Source organism: Erpetoichthys calabaricus, chromosome 6 (assembly GCF_900747795.2).
Source record: "Erpetoichthys calabaricus chromosome 6, fErpCal1.3, whole genome shotgun sequence".
Taxonomy (NCBI): domain Eukaryota; kingdom Metazoa; phylum Chordata; class Cladistia; order Polypteriformes; family Polypteridae; genus Erpetoichthys; species Erpetoichthys calabaricus.
In genome coordinates this window covers 123,721,269-123,738,585 of record NC_041399.2, presented here as the reverse complement: position 1 = coordinate 123,738,585, position 17,317 = coordinate 123,721,269, and the positions used below count along the sequence as shown (strand labels likewise).

The 17,317-nt window shown below is 37.4% G+C and overlaps 1 protein-coding gene across 4 annotated transcripts in view; it reads right to left on the bottom strand.

Moving 5' to 3' along the window:
- Nucleotides 1–17,317, bottom strand: part of wnt9a (wingless-type MMTV integration site family, member 9A) — a 521,355-nt gene that overhangs the window by 211,551 nt on the left and 292,487 nt on the right. For all 4 annotated transcript variants that reach the window (XM_028803901.2, XM_051928898.1, XM_028803905.2 and 1 more), the window contains one exon: nt 9,056–9,315. In XM_028803901.2, the coding sequence (XP_028659734.2) occupies nt 9,056–9,315 (260 nt within the window). The remainder of the gene's footprint in view (nt 1–9,055; nt 9,316–17,317) is intronic.

Here is a 17,317-nt window from a genome sequence, read left to right as displayed (position 1 = left end):
GTATATACACAAGCCTGGTCTGCAATAGAATTAAAATCTTGCTGTACTCCTTTATTCTGTAGTCCCTGCTTCCCTGCCCCAGTAATTACAAATTATCTTCAATACAATAATCCAATTGCCCTCCATTCACTCAGAATATGGAACCAATGTAGGAAGTATATAAGACAGAGAAGCTCTGTTGCACCTCTAAATAATCACTACATTTTTTCTCTACTCTCAAATATACACAGTATTTCATCTTTGGAAAATGACCAGGATTAAAACACTTAACACTAGAATTACCAGAGCCTACGAACAAACTCGTAGATCCGGCCCACCTTAAATCGCTTCTTAAATCAGTTCACACCTCTCCACCAGCATCTTTTGTCCTCTGAATGTGCTGATAAAGACAAGCTGCCAGCAGCCGGCTATTCCATCCCCCCTCCGACTTAGAACGTGCACAAACTTTTCCCAGCTCATGCCTTGATTGATTATCTGGGAGGGAAGTGGAGTTTTAGAGTGGAAATAATAGATCGTTATTTGGAACACACGCATTTCATGCGTGTTCTGTTTCTACAGTAATCTGTGTAAACACATTGTTAAAACAGAAACTTTTTCATATTTTAGTAATAAATGTTACAAAATGTAGGAATAAACTATAGAATGTATAAAGCCCAAGTTCCAAAGAGCAAATAAACACTTTCACAAAAGCTTCAAGGGTGATACAACAGGTTCCGTGGCGTAGCATGGTAAGATTTGCCTCTCAGATTGCAGAAGCTTTGCCGTGCCTCACAGACCTGAGTTCGATTCCCCGCTGGGGATAAAGTGTTGCTTTTTTTTTTTTTCTTTTTAACCTCAAACGGGCATAAAATTTATAAATTGGTATGCACTGTCAGTTAATGAAATCGTTATATTTTCATGTGGGATGCTCCTTTTAAAATATTTTATTTAACAATTGAGACTGCAATTAACATGAACAACTGTCCTTATAACTTATTTTTAAGATCCATAACACACAGACAGACAGAGCACTGCGTAATAGAGAGACAGACAGGTAGAGATATATAAATAAACAGGGAAGGAACATGTACTGAAAGAAAAAAAAAGATCAACATGTGCATTGTTCCTGCTGCACTGAATAAGCTCACGCGCTCTAACATCACCCCTCCCCCCAATCTGACTCTCTAAGTAACAGCGCAAATACAGACGCAAACCAAGTGTAATCAAGAGTCCCCGGTTCGATCCCCACTCACTCCTATATTTGCCGTTTTCAGTAGTAAGCTGCTCTTTTTGTTAATATTATACAGTACACACATGCACTTTGTTTGCGTCTGTACTTGTGCTGTTACTTAGAGAGTCAGATGGGGGAAGGGTGATGTTAGAGCATGTGAGCTTATTTAGTGCAGCAGGAACAACGCACATGTTGATCTTTTTTTTCTTTCAGTACATGTGCCTTCCCTGTTTATATATCTCTGCCTGTCTGTCTCTCTATTACGCAGTGCTCTGTCTGTCTGTGCGTTATGGATCTTAAAAATAACAGTTATAGGGACAGTTGTTCATGTTAATTGCAGTCTCAATTTAAAAAAAAATATTTTAAAAGGAGCATCCCACATGAAAATATAACGATCTTATTAACTGACAGTGCATACCAATTTATAAATTTTATGTCCGTTTGAGGTTAAAAAGAAAAAAAAAAAGCAACACTTTATCCCCAGCGGGGAATCGAACTAAGGTCTGTGAGGCACGGCAAAGCTGCTGCGCTCAAAGAAGCAAATCTTAGCGCGCTACGCCACGGAAACTGTTGTATCATCCTTGAAGCTTTTGTGAAAGTGTTTACTTGATTTTTGGAACTCAGGCTTTACACATTCTATAGTTTATGCCTACTGCATTTTGTAACATTTATTACTAAAATATGAAAAAGTTTCTGTTTTAACAATGTGTTTACACAGATTACTGTAGAAACGGAATACACATGAAATGCGTGTGTTCCAAATAATGATCTATTATTTCCACTCTAAAACTCCACTTCACTCCCAGATATTCAATCAAGGCATGAGCTGGGAAAAGTTCGTGCACGTTCTAAGTCGGAGGGGGGATGGAATAGCCGGCTGCTGGCAGCTTGTCTTTTATCAGCACATTTAGAGGACAAAGGATGCTGGTGGAGAGGTGTGAACGGATTTAAGAAGCGATTTAAGGTGGGCTGGATCTACAAGTTTTTTCATAGGCTCTGGTAATTCTAGTGTTAAGAGATTTGTATACAGAAAATGTTTTTGCATCCTATGAACAATTAAGCTTCAAATTTAACTTCTCATCAACACAATTTTTCTGCTACTTCCTAATTAGAATCTTTGCTAAACGGAACTTGCTCAAATTTCACCTAGTTCTATTCCAGAAGAAATATTGATCAGTCTTGAAGGCTCAGATAGAATCTAAACAATATATAAAAACATGTTGAAGTCCCTTCCTTTTAAAGATATCCAGGGTATGGTGGGGAAAAAAGCTTTCAATTTATATTTCAGAAAAGGAGAGGAATGCAGCCACACACAGAATACACTCTAGCTCCATAAGCAGAAAGCATTCAATCATTCAACTTAAAATCTTTTATCAAGCACATTTATCTCATTTAAAATTGTCCAAAATATATCCAGGGCAAGATTCAACCTGTGAACATTGCAATCTAGCTCCAGCCTCACTGGGCTACATGTTTCGGGTGTGCACCAAATTAACATCATTTAGGACAAAAATCTTTAAACGCCCTTCGGACAGCCTTGGTTTCACAATCACACCTAATCCTTTAACAGCTGTGATGGGTGTAGTCCCAAATGGGCTTAAATTGGAGAAGAACAAACACACTGTAATTGTCTTTACCTCACTACTAGCACATAGACTCATCAATTGGAAGAATCCCACCCCACCTCTTAAATCAGTGAGTAATTGATGTTCTATACTATTTGAAATTGAAAAAAAAAATATTCACTTAGAGGACCTGTTCCAAACTTTTTTAAAATACAGCAGGATCTAATCAATAACATTTTAGAATAAGTGTCTATATTGCTGCTTTTAAATATTTGGTCTGGCTGTTGGCTCTCCTCTCTTTCTCTTGCATGGAGTTTGAATTTTTGAATTTAAGTTTGACTTGATTGTATGGAATGTTATTTGCTTCAAATTAAAATCATTAAAAAAATAAATTATCTTGTTGACACCAGAGATGCTGCCCTCGGTAAAAGAAGTTTGAAAGTACTTGGCTTAGAGGATGTTATTAAATATGCACAGCCTTGTGAAAGTGTTATGTTTCATGCAGTTTTTGCATGCATTAGTAAGGCATGTTTTTTTTTGTGTTGAGTCAAGTAAAGAGTTGGTACATGCATACTAACCATTGTGCTTCTTCATTTTGGCAATAGAACACTGGGGATGAGGATGGAGTTTTCATTCCCACCACCTTCTGCATTCCTTATACTGCTGGGGGAGCCTCCAGTGCTGTGATTGTGCAGGATTGAATCTTTTAGATACTTATTTAACAGCTGCTGGTCTGGCAGTGTTGAGCAATGCTCATAAAATAGCCAACTTGTGTGCTACATAGGCACTGAAAGCCAATGCACCTTCAGTAAGCCCCCTTGAATCTCATTCTTTTACACCTCAAAGTGTCATCAGCCAACCAATCCTCTTCCATCAGCGTCATCAGCAGCCGGGCGAGTCAGTTCATCAGTTTGTTTGTGTCTTGCAGGGTTTACCCAGCTTTCAGAAATTCACCAAGTTATACTGTATGATGAATGTATTAGGGACCAACTTGTGGAACATGCCAGTAGCCTTAAAGTTCATTAAAGATTGCTGATAATACCTGATGATATGATTCTCACAAAAGCAACTGACATGGCATTTCAGATTGAATCAGGTGCTGAACTTGCTGCTAAACCTGGTTCAGCATCAGCCAGTTGCACCAGTTATTGAAGCATCCTGTTCTGCTGGCAGGGACATACTTTCATTTCAGGACAGCTCTGATGTTCACTATATGAGGTGGTTAAAAGTTGTTTCTAGACTGCACTGCAGGGACTGTGGGTCTGCTGGTCATCAATCTAGTGCTTTGAGCTGCTCTTCAGAGGGACACTGGCGCTGAAACTGAAGGACATTTAACCACTTTGCAAAAGTCTGTCATTTGGCCCCTACTTCATCTGTACCAAGGGCATAGTCATCTTAACCATTCACTTAATGAGCTCCAAAGTCCCCACCTTCAAAATTAGTACTTTGGAGTTGGACAGTGTGTGTCCTCCTCTGTTAGACACTGTGACAGTTTAGTCTCTGCTTAATTTGGCCATTGTCAAACAGTTTTTCTCTCACCTAATTATCACTGCTGCCCTATGTAGTTATGCCAGCACTAAAACTGAAATAGTGGGTACACTCTCTCTACCTGTATGCTATCTGCCTGTCAACTTGTTAGGCCTGGACTTTGGTCTTTATAACACCAGAAGGCCGTCCTCACTTTCAGCTCACTATGGCTTCAGCAATGGCCAGCTCTTTTCACAGGTTTGGGTTGTCTCTCACCTTTTAACCACCAGCCACTGCTTAAACCCTTCATATGCCCTGTTATCCAGCCTTTCCCTTGAGTTCCCCTTGCCCTCCAAAAGACTGTGACAGTTGCTGATACTATGCAGCCTGTTGGAGGTGGTCATCATTAAACCAGTTAATGCCTCACTTTGGGTCTCAAACCTAAAGAAAGCAAAAAAATAAGGTGAGGGTGTGAACCTCAGAGCTGTCAACAAAGCAGTAATAACAGGTAAATACACATTGCCAACCACTGAGGCGCTCACCACCCAGTTCCATGGCTCTAAGGTATTTTCCAAATTGAACCTTTGTCAGGGGTACCTGCAGATTCCTCTCCACCCTATAAGGAGAGATTTGATCACCTTTGCCACCCACAATGGATGGGGTGTTTCTTTATACTAGGATACCATTAGTCTCAGTTTTGCACCCAGCTGTTTTCAGAAGTTGATGTCTACTATCTTTGACAGAATCCCTGGGGTGGTCTTCTATCAAAATGATGAATGTCTCTACAGAGTATTCAAAATATTAGCTACTCATCACCTCACACTGAATGGTAATTAATGTTTTTCTCAGTGCCTTCCATTGAGTTTGTGGAATTTTGTCTGAATGCCAATGGCCTCTCTTGATATACGTGGAAGCAATCCAGCACATCCCCGAGCCAACAAATGCAGTCTATATGATTCCAATATTTGGAGTGACCAAATATTATCTTCAATATCTGCCACAGTACCCTACCACCATAACCCCACTAAATCACCTGCTAAGGGAGGATGTTCCTTGGTCCTGATCTCCTGCCTGCTCAGAATCCGTCTCTTGAACCAGGACAGTTCCAGATACAAAATGGTACTAAACAACCCATTTCCTTCACCTTTGTCCAGCTGAACAAAAATACTCTGGGGGTTTGTATGAAGCTCTACCTTGTGAATGGTGGCACAGGTTTCTTTATGGGCAGGCATTCACATTACACACTGACCACCAGGCACTCATAGACCTACTGTCAACAAACCCTTAGGATTTAGTGCTGATCAGAGAGACTTGAGCAATATAGTTTTTACATTACAGTTTACCCCGGCCATGAAAATGTGGTGGTGACTTCAATGAACCCGAACTTGTTCAAATGCTCCACTCTTGGGCTGAGCAGTCCTGTTGGAATGAATTTTGTGGAGACCAATGCCAAAATTTTGACATGAAGTGCATAATGTGTGAAGACTGAAATCCAAATATCATTTGAACACTTTCACAAAAGGTACATGTATAACAAAACAAGTCCAAATATCAAATAAACACTTTCACAAAAGGTAGACATACTGTATAACAAAACAAGTGTGCTTATACACTTCATGCCAAAATTTTGTCATTAATACTATAACCTGAAAAAAGTTTCTGTTTCAGGTATATGTTCAACATTTCTTGCATTTCTTGACATCCTACATTTACATGGATTGTTGTAGACATGGAACACACATGAAATGCTTGTGTTCCAAATAACAATATATTATTTACACTATACAACTCCCGGCACCATACAGCCAGATAAACAAGACTTGAGCTGGGAGAACTTTTTGCCAGAGTTGAGCTGCGGCAGTGGGGGATGGGATGGCAAACTGCTTGCTGCTTTTGCTGATTGACACATTTACAAAACAAAATATGCTAATGAAGAGGTGTGAAGGAATTTAAAGTGGCCTGGGATTACAAGTTTTTTCAAAGGCTTCAGGGATTCTAGTGTTAACCCACCCAGGTTATATAATTTTATTTATAGCTTTATATTTGCTGCTATTGGTTTTGACACAATTACTATAGTAGTAGGGGTTGTACTGTGTTAGCCCATTATAGACAAAATGAAAAGTCAAGCAAAATGACACCTTTTATTGACTAACTAAAAAGTTTACAATATGCAAGCTTTGAGGCAACTCAGGTCCCTTCTTTAGGCAAGATACAATTGCTATACATATAACTTTTGAATGAAAGCTTAAAGCCAGTGTCTCTGTCTGACTTCTAGTAACACTGAGGTGAGGTTAGATTCTTCATTCTTTGTCAAACTTTGGTCTCTTAATGGCACAAGGTGATGCCCCTGTGAAGCCTCTGTTGGTGGTAAACTGGGTTAAAGTAAGTAAGTAAGTATAGACAAGTCCAGATGCAAGCAGCCTACCTTTGAGGTACTATGAGTGAAATTCACAGGGTACAGCACGTACAGTGAGACAGGTAAGAGTTTACAAGTAACCATTATATAGCTGGTTTTGAAATTTCTTCCTATCCCCCCATTTAGAGATGAACCTAAGAAGTTAGTCTGTACCTTTTATGTTAAGTGAATATCATGAGTAATTTCATAACAAGATAAACCCCTGAAACTAATCTTGTTTTATAAAATTTTTAAAACATGCAGCACACTGACAGGCTATCTCATGATTGACCTCATGTAAGCAACTCTTCGCTAGAGCACTTCCCCAAAAGAGAGTAGTTCTGCTACTGTGACTTTATAAATATTTATAATTTTAAAACAGAGCCTAAATGAGTGACATTTTTAGCTGTGCTGCTTACTAAAGGCAGCCTCATTAAATATGTTTTCTCCATTAGATGGGGTACACTGAAAAACATTTTTTGCAAGTACAGTGCTCACTATTGTTATTTCACTATTCTGTTTATTTTCAATGCTTCACTTTTCTTTTTGCACTCATGATGCAGAAGTCATTTTCTTGATGCAAATCATTACTCAACCATGGATGATGTACATCACATAGTACAACTAGACTACTTTTTTAAAGCTTTTTTCTTCTGTAGAACTGTCATCAGCCTAACAGCAACTGTACCATTATAAAGCTTTTGTGAATGCAAATAACGTACACAAATCTTAACTTCAACAAAGGTGCCATTAGATAATGAAGAATCAGTTTATGAAAGAATGCCTGTATAACCTTGTTATGTACATGGAAATATGCATTTTCCACATACAGGTGTCCACAGACATAAAAATTCTGAACAACATGTTAGATTCAGGCTTAGGCTTAGTTAAGAAGTAGAAAACCCTTCTCGTTAATATACTTATTAAACACAGTTGAAGAGATCCTATGCTTTCCTGTTTTAGTGGTCAATCTGTTTCAAACTATAAGACAAAAGTGGTATTTAGTCACTGATCCCTGCTCACAGCAAAATTGTCAGTGTTACTGAAAGTATACGGTATGTGAAAACAACACTGATATATGCACTTTTAAGGGTTAATTTAATACAATAAAAACTGAAATCAACATTGGAGATGTTGCTATTATATGCCTTATAAAACTGAATATACTTCTAGTTATTTGATAAAAGAAAAGCAGGTCTATTTGCTGAAGCAATGAAATGAAGCTGTCACATTAAGGGAATGAAGTGATGTCTGAATTTTTCTATAACATGTATGAAGTAATAGCACTCATTAAAAACTAATCTAAAACAGATGTGGCTTTCATCACATATTTTACTCAAAACTGGTCATCATACATTATGCTGTCTCACACTCTATTGACCCATTTTTATTGTGGTGATGTAATTCCTCACTATTACAAATTAAAACCAGATAAGGAACAAGTGGTTCCTTTCTCAAAAAGATCTACCAAGTTAAGCATAATGTTTACTGTCTTCAAATACTTTTCATCCCAAGATTTTTAGTCTATTTTACTCAGATAGTAATTATGCCTTTTATTTTTCCCATTGCTTAATTATTTATAATAATAATACATTTAGAAGTATGATACAGCAGCATTTAGAATAAATGAAATAATACTGACCCTTACATAATACGATGGATGAATTCCAGGCAATACAGCAATGGAAAATCTGTGGTTTCTGGGATTAGTATAACATGTATCTTCATGCATGGGCCCCTTAGCTGTAAGCCTCTCAAATAAATCATTCAAACTCATAAAAATTACCATTTTTCACAAGAAATCTGGCAATTACAATACAAATTAAACACTGTTATCAGTTCTTATACAGTATATTGCAAAAATCTCTATTAAAATCAATGACCTGTTCTCAGCTATTATTATACTGTTTTGATCTACAGAAAATACATAAAAATATTATTACTTAGATAAAGCACATTAATATACAAAATAATTTCCATGACTTCAGTTTACTAACTTCACATCATGATAAGCTTGTTAGCTCCTTTTGTTCCAGTAATATACTTACTTTACCAGGTATATTATTAGGATATCATTAGGATATCAACTACATGTTCTGAAGAGTACGGATGATTAAGGAGACAAAAGCTGTACCTTTAGCAACGTACAGAAAGCTTAGGCCAAACCAATTGTGTGGTAGGCTCCAGCACAATGCCACACTAACATCAAATTTAATTTTGAGTTGCCATTCAAGCTGACAATGTTTCTTTGTACTGAAAAAGGTAACTCACACAACAGAGTGGACAAGAATCAGTTTGCTTAGAAAATTAAAAGGATAACCCTGTTTACAAAAATGTGAAGTCAGTTTATATCTAAAAAAGAATACACATTTCCAAAGTTTTGCTTGTTTGCCTTTTCAGTAGGAGATTGACAGTTACCTCTCTTAAGCAGATTGGATCTAAAGCGTCCATCCAAAGTGCAGTTCCATCTCTCAAACCTAAACTGGTACTGGCATTCAAGTGCACTCATACTTATGGCCTCCATCAATGTTTCTGCCACTCCAGGGTCACGTCTACACATCCGCCTTTGCTTCCTTTCCAGCTTCAGCCTGTCGCATAATTTGTAGTGAGTCTTCCCTACTGCCTCTTCGGACTCCACAGTTATAGGCAGGATAGACAGGGGTTCATTACCTGTTAACCTATCACAAAAGACAGGGGTAGTTTTAAATGGATATTTCTTTTTTTAAAGGCTGCAAACATTTACTCAGTGAATAAATTAGAAAATCTGTGCTATTACCATTCAATTTTAATTACAAAACAAGACAGCCATGTAATGAAAACAGACAGTATAAATTTGACATAACAATAAAGAAGATGCTGATATATCCCTGACACATTTACTGTAATATTATTTTATAAATGTTATTATATTACAACAAGTAAATTACAAGTCAGTATAGCATAGAATTTTACATTTTTCGAAACAAATTAGAGACAGTTCCCATCAGTCAGAGAACATAGAAAAGATTTAATTTGAAATTATCAACGAAAGTTATTGAAGCATCCAAAAGATTAGCAATTGTTCAACATGTTACATTTATTATAGACCTGTAATAAATTACCTGTTAACTTATCACCTAGGTTAACGTGAGCACTGGTGTGTTTGTCTGCCGCTGTTTGCTGATGCTCTGTTTGTGCATTTTATCTGTTTTAATTATTTTTCTTTTATTTTTGTCCTTCGTTCTGGATTTCATGCCTGGTACAGAATCTGCCTTCGCCATTGCTTTGGATTATAATTTAATACTACGCATTCCTGTCCTTGCTGTCCTTCGCTCTTTTGTCGTAAGCCCATGTTGAACCGCACCATGCTAGCTAAAATCTGTATGGGTAAGTGGAAACCTTCTCACTGATTTTCTGCTTTGGTGTTTAGAATTGATGAATAGGTGGTGGATACTGCCTTCTGTCGATTGCTGAATCTGTGCAGTAAATCCCAGTGGTAACAGTGACGGCTGAGTGGATAAGCGAGGGGTATAAGGGCTAGCTGTAAATCTGGAATCTGCTTGGATGACCGTTTTTGTAAACCATCTGCTTGGATGACCGTTTTTGTAAACCTATCATGGTAAACTCTAATTGGCTATTATGAATCATTCTGTCTTCTTTGTTGGCTACTGTAGCTACTAATGCTATATTAAAATACAATCGGCCCTTGATATACGACCGGCCTGACATGCGAACAACTTGGGTTACGACCAAAATTTTTATTTTGAATTACGACCAATGTCTTGTGTTACGGCCCGAATGCGGTCACGTGTATCCACTTGTGCGATTGTAAACAAACAGCCGAGAGCGTTTGTAAGCGTCAGTAGGAGCCCAGATACATGTGTTTGTGGTCGTAATTTCGGTCAGTGCAGTGATTTATATGATTTATTTTGATAATTGCTAAGGAAGGAAGAGAAGGTAACGAAGGTAAAGAAAGTGATCACAATCGAAACGAAGAAGGAAATTGTGTGGAAATATGAGAGTGGCGTTCGTGTGACCGATCTCGCTAATATGTACAGCATGCCGAAATCCACCATCTCGACAATTTTACAAAGAAAAGATTTGTATAAGGAAGCTCCTTCCAAACAATAACCACTTTCCATTTCATTCTCCTCCTCCTTCCTTCCTGCAAGCCAAAGATGTCAACTTAAATGGTAAGTACAGTATGAAATTGTTGTTTCTGGTAGGCTAGGCACTTTTTATAACTTTTTGGTTAGTACATTTGAAAAATTATTGGTGTTTTTGGTAAATTATGCACATTATACAACCCTTTTTTATTAAAAAAAGTTAAGTGTTTCTGTGGGAGGTTCGAAACACATTAAGGGCATTTCCATTATTTCTTATGGGAAAAAAAGCCTTGACTTACAACCAACTTGAGTTACAACCAGCCCTCGCGAAATAATTGAGTTCGTAAGTCAAGAGTCCACTGTACTTGTCGGACAAACTCTATCGACTTCAGATAAATTATGCTTTCTGATCTTCTGCTCTATCGTGGCATTCTCCAACACTCAAAATATATTCATCAGGCATCTCATCACTGTCTTCATTTCAGCAGTATTGGCAGTGGGAATATTTTTACACTTTGGTCTGATAGATGTTACCGCTATCCTTATCTACGTACTTCAGGATAACGCATAGATTACAACATGCTGAGACCACTGATAAAATCACCGGATCATATGTCTATCAATACTTTAAAGTTTAGATTGTTTAATACTTGATCTATTTCCAATAAGTCTTAGCTGATTAGTGACTTTATTATGGACACTAAGTTGGACTGTTTAGGTTTTATGCAAACTTGGCAGGAACTAGGTGATTATTTTCATTTAAACCAAGCATTTCCACCGGGGTTGGTCAATATTTCTAAATCCCGTTCCTCAGAGAGAGGAGGTGGTCTTGCAATAATTTATTGGGAAAACCTAAAACGATCAGTGGTTATCTTCCTGATTTTTCTTCTTTTGAACTGCTGGCCAGCAAAATCTGTGGACCATCACCTACCACAATTGCTGTTTTATTTAGACCTCCTAAGATTTCAAGTACTTTTAGGACAGAATTTTATATTGTTTTAACGACTCTGTGTGCCAAGTCTTCAAATGTCATCCTTAGGGGTGATTTTAATATACACTTTGATAATTCAACTGACACACTTACAATGGATTTTAATTAAATACTTGACTGTTTTAATTTAACTCAGTATGTAAATTTTTCAACTCATAACAAAGGTTATATTATAGATTTAGTCTGCTGGTCTGGCATTTTACCCCATAGTCTCCTCTCTATCAAATTACCTTATTGGGATCATAAAATGATTACAGTGATCCCTCGCTATATCGCGCTTCGCCTTTCGCGGCTTCACTCCATCGCGGATTTTATATGTATGCATATTTAAATATATATCGCGGATTTTTTGCTGGTTCGCGGATTTCCGCGGACAATGGGTCTTTTAATTTCTGGTACATGCTCCCTCAGTTGGTTTGCCCAGTTGATTTCATACAAGGGACGCTATTGGCAGATGGTTGAGAAGCTACCCAACTTACTTTTCTTTCTCTCTCTCTTGCGCTGACTATCTGTGATCCTGACGTAGGGGGTGTGAGCAGGGGGGCTGTTCGCACACCTAGACAATACGGACGCTCGTCTAAAAATGCTGAAAGATTATCTTCACGTTGCTACCTTCTGTGTGCAGCTTTTAAGTATGCTGCACGGTGCTTCGCATACTTACAAGCTCAAAGGGCACGTATTGATTTTTGACTTTGTTTTTCTCTGTCTCTCTCTCTCTGTCTCTGTCTCTCTCTCTCTCTCTCCCTGCTCCTGACGGAGGGGGTGTGAGCTGCCGCTACAGCTACAGCTTTGTACCGGCGGTGCTTCGCATACTTAAAAACAAACAGCCCTATTGATTTGTTTGCTTTCCTCTCTGTTTCCTTTGAAGAGGAAGATATGTTTGCATTATTTTAATTGTGAGACAGAACTGTCATCTCTGTCTTGTCATGGAGCACAGTTTAAACTTTTGAAAAAGAGACAAATGTTTGTTTGCAGTGTTTGAATAACGTTCCTGTCTCTCTACAACCTCCTGTGTTTCTGCGCAAATCTGTGACCCAAGCATGACAATATAAAAATAACCATATAAACATATGGTTTCTACTTCGCGGATTTTCTTATTTCGCGGGTGGCTCTGGAACGCAACCCCCGCGATGGAGGAGGGATTACTGTATATTTGATATTAGCCTACCTCTTAGCAAATCAGAGGTTCAGTGTTTCATTATATTTTGTGATTTTTAAGCATGTAGAACCTGAGAATTTTATTGGTTTACTCAATCTTCAGCCTGTTTTTTCTGTTACTGAATCTCCAATAGAATTAATAGATCATTATAATGCTGTTCTGTCTTCTGCTTTCAATATGTTGGCTCCCTAAAAAACTGCTCCCTGGTTTACATCTGAACTCTGTCAGCTCAAAACTAGGGACCGACAGCTGGAGCATCTGTTTAAGAAGACTGGACTTGTTGTACATACCGTATATACTTGCAGATAAGTCCTCCCGCGGATTAGTTGGGGCTTGATTTTACCGTATAATTTCCGGTATTTTATAAATGTCAGTCATATCAGTTGAATACGGAAAACACGTGCTATTGGTCCAAGAGATTATGACATGCTAACGCCCACCTGAGAGACTAAAGACAGAGCACACCGCCTTTATTTTTCCTATGTTCTGGTATTCCAAAGCTACATTTGCACTGTTTTGTATCTCAGACCTCGTACACCTTTATTCTAAGAGCATCCCTTATGTACGATGGAGTGTTCAATCAGAAGAAAATATGAAGCTGGTTTTAAATGAAAAGTCATTGAAGTGGTGAAAGAAATTGGTAACTGCGCTGCAGCAACAAATCTGATGTGTCTGAGAAACTGGTGCAAGATTGGAGGAAGCAAGAAAATGTATTAAGAAAAATGCCTAAGACAAAATGTGCTCTGCGAACTGGCATTGCCTCATGGCCGGCATTGGAAAATCATATCACTGAATGGTTTTCTGAACAAAGACAGAACGGATATGTGATTATAAGGAATATGATAAGAACTGAAGGATTGAAATGATCCAAGCAGCATCCAGATCAGTGTAATAATTTCAAAGCTTCTTCAGGATGATGTACCCAGTTCATGAAGAAAAATGATTTAGTGATATGTCAAAAAACTGAAATAGCACAGAAGCTGCCTGCTGATTTAGAAGACAAGATATTAAGTTTTCAGTGGTATATTATCAAGATGAGGAAACAATATAATTTTATTTTATCTCATATAGGGAATATAGACGAGACTCCTATGTGTTTCGATATGTTGGGCAACCGAACAGTGGACACTAAAGGTGTGAAATCGGTTCTGGTACAGAGTACAGGTCATGAGAAAACACGATTTACAGTGGTGCTATCGTGTTTAGCTGATGGAACAAAATTAACTCCAATGGTGATATTTAAGAGGAAAACAAAACCAAAAATTAAGATACCTCCTGGAATCTATGTCTATGTTCACAATAAAAGTTGGATGGATGAAAAAAGGGTAAATTTATGGATGGAAAATTTGTGGAGAAAACGGCCAAATGGCATATTCAATAAAAGTTTGTTGGTGTGGGACATGTTTCGCAGTCATGTAACTGACAGAACAAAGTCACTATTAAAATAAAGTAAAACCATAGCAGCTATAATACCTGGAGGACTAACTTCGATTTTACAGCCATTAGATGTGTCTCTCAACAAACCATTTATAGACAACATACGAGAAGAATAGAACAACTGGATATTAGAAGGTGAAAAGTCATACACAAAAAGTGGAGCCATGCGAGCTCTATCACTAGATACCTTGTGTCAATTTGTTCTAAATGCATGGTTGAAAGTCAGAGTTGAAATTGTAACTCTATGATGATATGCTAAATAACAAGGAAGAACCCATTTTCGGAAAGGTTTCAATGTAAGAGGAGGAAGATTAAAAAACGATAAAATACCTACCGGTACCTAGGTATTCTGTTGCAATTTTATTTGTTTTGTAAAATAAAATTTATCTCTATATACTTTATATAAAATCCAATGTCTGTCTGTCTGCATATCTGTCCACATTTCGCGAGATAACTACCGGTACTTAACGGATTTACATCAGGTTTTTTTCTATAATTTGCTTGAACATTCCGGTTGGTTTTGTGACTTCTCTCACAGTGCTAAGTATCATAGTTCGCTTGCAGTACCTTTTAATTTGCGTAAATCCGAGAGAGACGCAGCAGATCGAAGGGAGGGGGGCTGGGCCCTCCTCACTCACTCGCCAGCCTCGGGGCGTGTACCTTACATCCACTTAGCTAGCGAACAAGAGAACTACTTAACAGATTTAGATCAGGTTTTTTTTCTATAATTTGCTTGAACATTCCGGTTGATTTTGCGACTTCTCTCATCGTGGTAAGAATCAAAGTATGCTTGCAGGAGCGATATATTTGCGCTAATAAAAGACAGAGGCTTCGGGCTGAGGGGAGGGGGAAGAGTGACGTCAGGAGTGGAGAGCTGGACAGGGCCCACCTCACTGTCCTGTTTCACTACTACGCGGGCGAAGCTGCAGGGGACAACTAGTTTTAACCATTCAAAAAAATGTGTTGTATTTTTGAACAGGCGTATAAGTCAGTGTCTGATTTCAAGATCGATTTTTTGGGTTTCAAGACCCGACTTATACACGAGTATATACGGCAAGAGAATGTATTTAGATCATATGTTATACTACAAAAATGCTCTTTCTTCAGCAAAAAGTGTATATTATTTTAATATTATTAGTACAGGTGGGAATAATGCTAGAGCTCTTTTTTCTGCATTGAATAGGCTATTTGCACCACCAGAAAATGTCATCCATTTGTTGGATTTTTTCAATTTTAGATTAGGGAGAAAGACAAGCTTTCCACTGTTACCCATATTCACTTACCAAATACCTTATAACCCTAACTGAAAATAATATTTCTGAGTTTATAACAAAATCCAATTCCTCTACTTGTCAGCTGGATCCAATACCTACTAGTCTGCTTGACATATATTATTCCTTTGATTTTATTAACTTTTCCCTTGCCATTGGCATAGTTCCTCCTTTATTAAAAAATGGCTTCAATTACACAAATTTTGAAAAAGCCTGGTTTAGACCCTGAAAATGTTTGTAATTACTGACCTACTTCTAATATTCCATTTATAAAAAAAACTTCTTGAAAAGAGAATTGCTTCTCAACTTCTATCCCATCTTTCAAAAAATAACCTGTTTGAACAGTTCCAATCTGGCTTACGTTCGAAGCATTGTACTGCATTGGTCAAAATTGAAAATAATCTTCTCCAGGCAGCAGACATGGGACTTAACAATTCTTGTACTTCTGGATCTCAGTTCTGCATTTGAAACTAGATCCCATCAGATACTTTTAGAATGTTTAGCTAGTTTCAGAGTTTGTGGCTTTGTGTATAAATGGCTTTTCTCTTATCTTACAGATAGAAGACAGTTTGTTCAGGTGAAGGGCTTTGGAGCATTCAGTGGTTACACAGGGAGTTCCACAGGGCTGGGGGCACTTCTTTTCCTTATTTACATTTTTCCTATAGGTAATACAGTATATTTCAACATCATGGCATTAAATTTCACTGTTATGCTGATGATATGTAGGTTTATGTATCCACTGAATCCAGCTCTGTTCTTCCTCCTAATATTCTTACTGCTTGTCTACAAGACATACTGTAAATTTATGGATGGATTTTCTTCAGTTAAACAATAATAAAACAAAAGTACTCCTTGTTGGTACAAGATCTGTACTTGCTAAAGCTAATAATTTTCCAATTTTGATAAACAATACCATTACAAATATTCTCATCTCATATAAATAATGTTTCTAGGATTGATATTTTTCACCTTTGGAATATTTCTACACTTTTCCAGTTTTGACAAAACATAGTACTGAAGTTTGGGTTAATGTCTTGGTTACTTCATGTATAGACTACTGTAATGCTATTTTATCTGGCACCCCTAAAAACCTTATCCTTTGTTTGCAAGTTATACAAAATTCTGCTGCTAGGATAATCACTTGTTCTAAGTCCACTGAAAATATTACACTGAATCTTTTCCAACTTCATTGGCTCCATGACTACTACCATATACAATATGAAATTCTGCTCTTAACATTTAAAGTTCTCCACAATCATGCTTCTCCCTATCTTAGTGATCTTTTACACACTTATACCCCTTCCTGCACTCTCAGATCCTCATCTACATCTTTACTTTCTGTGACACACATTAAACTTTTTCTGTGGTAGCCAGATCTTTCTTGTACAGTGCTCCACAACTCTGGAATTCTCTCCCTGCTCATATTTGCAATCGTGATTCAGTAACAAAATTTAAAACTATTCTTGAAACACACCTCTTTACAATAGCATATCAAATATGATTTTATTATTTGTTAATGAATTTGTTTTAAGTTTGTTACTTCTTTCTTGCTGTATTGCAGTTGATTTTATTTTTATCTGTATCTATTTATATTTTATTGTTGTTTAGCTCTTTGTAAGGTGAACTTGAGGACTTCGAAAGATGCCCAATAAAAAAAATGCATTATTAAATGTCTGTCAAAACTGAAGTTATTTTTTTTCACGTCATTGTTTTTAGTGGTTTGGCTAATACCATTAA